This window comes from Notolepis coatsorum (assembly GCF_963971535.1).
Source record: "Notolepis coatsorum genome assembly, chromosome: 4".
Taxonomy (NCBI): Eukaryota; Metazoa; Chordata; class Actinopteri; order Aulopiformes; family Paralepididae; genus Notolepis; species Notolepis coatsorum.
In genome coordinates, this window is record NC_140168.1 from 85,144,998 (window position 1) to 85,152,975 (window position 7,978).

General features: G+C 41.8%; 1 protein-coding gene across 1 annotated transcript in view; it reads left to right on the top strand.

Annotated features, from left to right (window-relative positions):
- Positions 1-3,584, top strand: part of LOC311227416 (ras-related protein Rab-25-like) — a 19,219-nt gene extending 15,635 nt beyond the window's left edge. The window contains exons 4-5 of the mRNA XM_084313050.1: positions 1,132-1,212; positions 2,122-3,584. Of these exons, the coding sequence (XP_084169176.1) occupies positions 1,132-1,212; positions 2,122-2,243 (203 nt within the window). The 3' untranslated portion in view covers positions 2,244-3,584. The remainder of the gene's footprint in view (positions 1-1,131; positions 1,213-2,121) is intronic.
- Positions 3,585-7,978: the final 4,394 nt, after the last annotated feature.

Here is a 7,978-nt window from a genome sequence, read left to right on the forward strand (position 1 = left end):
GGAAAACAGCCACACATACACACACAGATACAGCGTAGATCGGGTAGAAATACATATCAGATCAACAATCAAATTTATATATAATGTTCTTACCTTGTATCTGATGTAATTTCAAAACCACTCTCAAAGAACACCTACAGGAGACGGCAATTCGAAACTGGCCCCTGCAAATGTCCTAACCCAACCCCCTCCAATGTACAGTAAATGACCAAGTATGGTTTTGTCAATATTCCAATGTACAGTTTTGCGTGTTCCCCACCCACCCCTCCTACCCAATCCCCCCCCCCCTGGAGGAAAAATATCCCAATCACTTGACGTCGATCTGCTAGATCCATTTCCGGTTTGCATGACGCAATAAACGCAGAAATCATATTGATTATTGCGTTTAGAAAGCGATCCAAATGCACTCGAGTGTGTATATTGATCCACGCCACAATATATCTCTGGCGGAGGAATTTCCTCGATGCACCGATCGCCACTTCCGGTTTGGCGTGAGTGTAACCCGACCATCCACCAGGCGGCTGCGATCCCGAGGGAGGCTGGATGAATTATGAATGCCATGGCGAAAAAATTATATATTGATCGCAAACACGTGATACGCCGTTGTTGGCACTCAATGCATTGCGGGCAATACCGATTTACGCCGTTCTTGGCGCACAATGTGTTAATAATAACGCTCCCTGTGTTCCTTGTTCCTTTAATAATAACACTCCCTGTGTTCCTTGTTCCTTTAATAATAACACTCCCTGTGTTCCTTGTTCCTTTAATAATAACACTCCCTGTGTTCCTTGTTCCTTTAATAATAACACTCCCTGTGTTCCTTGTTCCTTTAATAATAACACTCCCTGTGTTCCTTGTTCCTTTAATAATAACACTCCCTGTGTTCCTTGTTCCTTTCATAATAACACTCCCTGTGTTCCTTGTTCCTTTAATAATAACGCTCCCTGTGTTCCTTGTTCCTTTAATAATAACACTCCCTGTGTTCCTTGTTCCTTTAATAATAACACTCCCTGTGCTCCTTGTTCCTTTAATAATAACACTCCCTGTGCTCCTTGTTCCTTTAATAATAATGCTCCCTGTGTTCCTTGTTCCTTTAATAATAATGCTCCCTGTGTTCCTGGTTCCATGCAGAGAACAAAGGCCTGATGTACATGGAGACCTCAGCGTTAGACTCCACTAATGTTGAAGCCGCTTTCCACGAAGTCCTCACAGGTATAGAACTTTACTTTAGTGAAAAACAAATGTGCATGTTACTTTATTGTTTTATTGTTGTATTAATTTGTTTGACGACAAACCCTATAATAAAACTCTTGACTTGACTTGACTTGACTATTCGCTGCCAATATCAAATATAAGCTTGGTGTGCTTTGGTTTGAATAGAACACAACTTTGAATTGATTTAAACAAGCTGCTTGGTTAAAGTCAATCCAAGACAGAAATTGATGTTTATTTTTCCCACAATGGAGTGTTCATTCTCTATTGTGTAATAAAGGTTTTTTAAACAAAACAAAAATAACACATACCGTAATTCCTCTAATAGTAACCGGGTCTCAAATACAAGCCGGGTCTCTATTAATGGCCGGGTGCGCTCTTGAGCTAAGCAATTATAAGCCGGCCTCCTAATACAAGCCGGGTTACTAATATACTGAGCTGCATACTGAGCTAGTTACTTGATTTCACTTTGAAAACGTTGAAATGACCAGTGACCACCTGTAATTGCACTGTTTACTATTTCATACAGTACTTGGTTTCAATAAATGAACCCAGTACATTTTACTGGGTTCAAACTGACACAAAATGTTGATTTATTCATTATGATCTGTTTGAAAATTTGAAATATAGGCCTCCCTCTTATACAGGCCTCCTCCTAATACAAGCCTGGTACCCGCTACAGTTGAAACAAATACAAGCCGGGGTTACTATTAGAGGAATTACGGTATATATATATACATAATTGACCTATCTCAAGCCCCGCCATCTATTCTCTATTTATTTTCTTGGAGGATCTAGAAAAGAAGGCAGGGCTTGAGATAGACCAATAGTAGACCTTAAAGCCCTCACCCCCCCACCCACTCAAAGGGCCACACCTTAACTTAAATGAATCTCCTGCGTTCTTCCCAGCCATTCATCAGAAGGTGGCCAGCAGAACGGTGACCCGTGGGTCCATCAGCGCTGTGACCCTGAACAGCCCAAAGGTTGAAGAACCTCCGGTGAAGAGCAGAACCTGCTGCTCGAACCTCTGACAAACTCTTGACCACATCTGACCCATCAGAACCCGCTGTGACCAGGGATGTACTGTGGCCGATACTGGTTACAGATTTTGTGCCAATACGAGGTTAAAATAGGGATTTTTTTTTATTTATATATAAATATAAATTATTATTATTTTCTTTTTTATACAAATAGAAGATTAGGCCTCTCTGATGAAGAAACATTGTACAGTATATCCAAATAATCTTCATATAGTGACCCCAAATTTGTGGTGTAAGGGTGGTGATGCAACACAGTCTCATCAGAAAACATACAAAAGGTACATAATGTACGTTATGTTATAGTCATAAGTAATATATTTACTTATTTTATAAGTAATATATTTACAGTTACATGCCACTAGACTAAAAAAAAGTTAAAAAAAATAAAAAGTTTTAATATGTACACGTTGTACATTTCTGTGTATACGTCAATATATTACTTATTTGTTATACATGCACATTGTACATTTTCGTTAATATATTACCTATGGCTATAACATAACGTACAGATTGCTCTATTGTGTAACTTCCCCCTCCGTCTCACTTAATTTCCTGTTGGCAAACACAGCATGTCACCCAGAAAGTTGACCTGTATATCGCCATTCTAATTCGACATTGTTCAGTATAAGTAATGGGTCGGATCAATACTCTGATACTTAAAGGGGCAATTCACTCAATATCTATCCAGATAGTTCCAGTGTGATGTGCCTAGTTTTGGAGATATCTGCCTTTCTTCCAATACAATGGAGCTGAATGGCAATACATTTTTTTTTTAAAGAAAATAATCAATGTCAAGGAACGTCTCTTTCCAGAAATCATGACCCAGTTACTCAAGATTATAGATGTTGTTGTGAGCGTGTAGGAACTAGTTTCTACCGAAGTACACCCGCCAAACATTATTATGGGAAAAATGTTAAGGGAAAAATGTTCTGGGTATTAGCCAAAATATGTTTTTATAAAAAATATATATAGTATTATATATTATATGATATATTATATATTGGGTAAACTGCCCTTTAATGTTTAGCTCTCCGAAGGAAGAAGATGTATTTTTGCACCTCAAGTTATGATCATTCCGACATGGACTCACAACACTGAGAAAGTCCATTAATCCACTATTTCACTAAACCATCATGCTACTATTGTGTAGACGGTTAATGGGTGCTTGCCACTAAAATTAAGTTAGTTTTTTTCTTTTATAATTATTTTATAAAAGAATGAACATTTAAATTATTTTGTATTATTCTGTTTGTGTGTAACTAGTAAACCTGTAAGTATGAACAGAAAAGAAAAGGAAACAGCTGGACTTAATAAAGTTATTGTATGCAAGGACCCGTTCATATGCTTTGTGTCATGAATATGAGTACCTCAGACAAAGAACAATGTACCTTTTCAGAGGAATGCTCTTTTCAAACTTTATTATCTAAAGATGGTAAGTTAGAGTGTTGTGTTCTTTCATAGTTAAAGAATGTAGAGGTTGAGTACTTTATTATCTAAAGATGGTAAGTTAGTGTTGCGTTCATTCATAGTTAAAGACAGTAGAGGTTGAGTACTTTATTATCTAAAGATGGTAAGTTAGTGTTGTGTTCACTCATAGTTAAAGACAGTAGAGGTTGAATACTTTATTATCTAAAGATGGTAAAGTTAGAGTGTTGTGTTCACTCATAGTTAAAGACAGTAGAGGTTGAGTACTTTATTATCTAAATATGGTAAGTTAGTGTTGTGTTCACTCATAGTTAAAGACAGTAGAGGTTGAGTACTTTATTATCTAAAGATGGTAAGTTAGTGTTGTGTTCACTCATAGTTAAAGACAGTAGAGTTTGAGTACTTTCTGGTGATGTATCACATTCACACACCAAGTGATTTGGATTGACTTCACAATGGCAATTATACAACAATTATACTTCAGTTGAATGTGCTTTCTCTCTCTCTGGCTAGCCTCTAGGTGGCAGTGTTGATGCTGAAAGCTTCACAACATGAGATGGAGCATCAGTACCCCATAAGAATGTATTCGTGCAACAATATTCAGGGTGGACTGACTTAAGTGAACATGAAATGTAACTTTAGGAAACATGAAATTGATAAAGGATGATATTGTAACGTTTGGAGGTTGTAAGCGTTATTCACGACTCTCGAGGCAGGTTGATAGTTCTCAGTTCAGGTCTTTATTACCAACTCTCATACAGGTTGCAGTATCAGACTCATTGCTACCATTTCCCATGCCCCATTCCCGTGCCACACCCTCTTATACCTCCCCAGGTCAGCCCGTGCACTCTCTACTCTGTCAACCCGCGGCTGGCGCGACCAATAGCGTCGCCGCCAGCCCTGGGATGGCGGAGTGCAGAGTGACAGCTCGACTGACCAACCACCAAAATCCCAGGGTCGCTACATTACCCCCCCACAACAAAGTCCCTCGCCCCGAGGGACGAACCAAAACCACCCCCAGTCAACAAAATGAACCCCCCCAAAGCAATGCTAGGCCAGCAGCTAGCCATGCAACGCTTCCGGTGGCTATACCTAACCACCAGTTACGACGCCACGCTCACTGCTAGCCCCGACGTGCTCTGTTGGTTACCGGCTGCAACCCTCTGTCAGGCCCCAAGAGACGACAACACAACCACCAAATCCCATTGGTTCCAGGTTGCTTGCGTCCTCCTGTTCCTAGACCGAATGTCCTCGGCCAACCCCTGCAGTGGCTCCCCAGGTCTTCCGGTCGTCCACACCGTCGAGCCCGCCATGTGCCATGGGCGCCGCCATCTTTGCTCAACTCTGACCCCCGTCCGGTGGGAAATGGCACCCCGCAAAGCCTCCGTGGAACCCTCTCGCCTCCTCATGGCTCTCAGCGTCCTCGTCCATGTCTCCTGACCACCCGCACGTTCCTTCTTCCTCTCCGTCCTCTTTCGACCTGCCGCAGATATCCTTGCCTAACTGCAGCTAAGCTAGGCTACGCTAAGCTAGCACACCTCCGTCGAACTTTCTTCCGGACACTCTTCTCCGACTTCTTCTTTCTCTCTCTCCTCTTTCGACCTGCCGCAGACGTCCATGCTGCCGCTGTGCCTAGCTAGCCAACTAACTGGAGCTAAGCTAGGCTACGCTAAGCTAGCACACCTCCGGCGAATCCCCTCCGACACCGAGCGAAACGTCCTCTCCTTTCTTCTCTCCCCACTTTACGTCTGACACCACTGTAACGTTTTGAAGTTGTAAGCGTTATTCACGACTCTCGAGGCAGGTTGATAGTTCTCAGTTCAGGTCTTTATTACCAACTCTCATACAGGTTGCAGTATCAGAGTCATTGCTATATTTCCCATGCCCCAAGAGAGTGCACCCTGGGTGCCACACCCTCTTATACCTCCCCAGGTCAGGTCAGACTCTGTCAACCCGCGGCTGGCGCGACCAACAGCGTCGCCGCCAGCCCCGGGATGGCGGAGTGCAGAGAGGCAGCTCGACTGACCGGGAGCATGTCTATGTTCCCCGGGTCCTATGTTCCCCGCTTTGATTGATTGATTGATTGAACATTTTAGACCACCAGCCCTGATTCCAAACTCTAACCTTAACCAGTTCGAAAGAGGGCCTAAGCTTAACCAGTTCGAAACAAGGCGGACATTAATAATGAATAAACGAATACAAATTTATAAAATGTTCAATCTATTAATCAATCAAGCGGGGAACATAGGACCCGGGGAACATAGGGATGATCCCGACTGACTAACCACCCAAATCCCAGGGTCGCTACAATATATTATTAACCATTCATACCACTGCATTGTCTAATGATGACAAATGTATGATTAATCTGCAGACATTCTACATGCACCTCCAGCCATATAACACTACAGGTAAGGGAGAAATAAAAAGCACAATATGGCCTCTTTAAGAAATGCCCATCTTATAATGTTAGTAAAGTCAGTCTGCAGCAAGTATTTAATATTAACTCTTCCCAACAAGACATTTCAAGACTGAAAAATAAATGCCTTAACTACTCTTGATTGATACTCTGAACTCGGAAATTCAGAGTATCGGGGAAGATACTCCACTCCTTCTATTCCGGGGCTGTAGAGAGCATTCTGACTGGAAACATCACTGCCTGGTTTGGAAACAGCACGTCACAGGACAGGAAGGCACTCCAGAGAGTGGTGCGCTCAGCTGAGAGTACTACGGGTATTGCACTACCACCCCTTATATAATAGGAGGTGCAAATCCAGAGCCTGCAGAATTATGAAAGACCCTCACCGCCCCAACAACAGCCTGTTTAAGCTGCTGCGGTCAGGCAAGCGCCTACGGTCACACGCTGCAAGAACAGAGAGACTCCGACTCAGCTTCTTCCCCCAGGCCATCAGAACACTGAACTCTCCACTCACAAATACACATGACATGAGCACACACAGACACACACCACTCATGCGGCAACCGCTAAAAAAAAATCACTTTAAACAAAATGTCACTTTAAAAAATAGAATCTGTAGAAACACTTTAAAGTTTAAAAGAAGGAGGTACTGTATAGTTTATATACAGTAAGAGTTAACATTGTACATTGTATATTGCATAGTAGTGTATATAAGAACCAGTTTATCAGGAACCTAGCATGTCTTTTTTTTTACCATGCATAACTTGTGTCTTATCTATTTTATTTTTTCGATGCCTATTTTATTCTATTTTATTATTGTATTTTGCACAATCAATGCGGGCAAGACCACCCGCATTTCACTGTATGCCCTGTATGTGACAAATAAACCTCTTGATTCTGATTCTTATTTAAATGTACAAAGTATTATAGTAGTCTTTTATTTCGGTTTGAATGTTTATTGAACATTACTCCTTCCTTGTCAATCGAAAAGATTCAAACAAAATTATATTCCATATTCCAGGGGTTCGCATCAGTACCTACGTCACGTCGTTAAAGGCGCTGTGCGTCGTTTCCGCACCGCTCTCTCCCCGGCTTATTATTAATGGCCATGATATCTTAGTCATACAGAACTCCAACGGTGTCACTATGGTAGCGGTTACGGTTATTGACGTCTCGAGCCATGCAGACTGCGGGAGAGGAATTAATTAACTCTATTCGACAAAGAGAAAATTGATTCACAGACCCCCTCCGGTTCTTTACGCCAGTGTGTGTGTGTGTGTGCGTGCGTGTGTGAGCGTGTGCGTGTGTGTGTGTGTGGATCATCTGCAGAGCACGGATTTAATTGGGCCGTCTCATGCAGCTCGGCTGGCTAAGTATAAATCTACAGTATTGGTAGTTAATGACATTTTTGACAGAAACCGCTCTATCTCTGTGCCACAGATGTGCGTAAGGGGCCTTTACTGTAGTGTGTGTAGGTGTATGCATGTGTGCACCTGTTCTAGTGTGTGTGTGTGTGGTATGCACAAGCCATGTCTCCTCCGGAGATATCCATCCCTATAGTTTAATTTAATGACCACACATTTTTTTTTATTTTTTTTATTAAGCTTCTCTTGTGAAAAATATAATATGGAAGTCTATGTGAGGGGCAGTAAATGTTAATTATTTCCTGTGAGCAGAGGAGAAGCAGCTGGTGTAATAATCCATGAAGGCTAAGCGGCCTTCTAAATATAGTGTCTAAATATATATACTAAAATATATATACTAATTTGATGAGGATGGGGACTCTGCATGAAGGTGAGACGTTACTCGGCTCCACAAATCCTCTCAAATTCCTCTCTGATTTACTTATCGGGGCGACCGTGCTTTGACCCCCTCTTCGCCA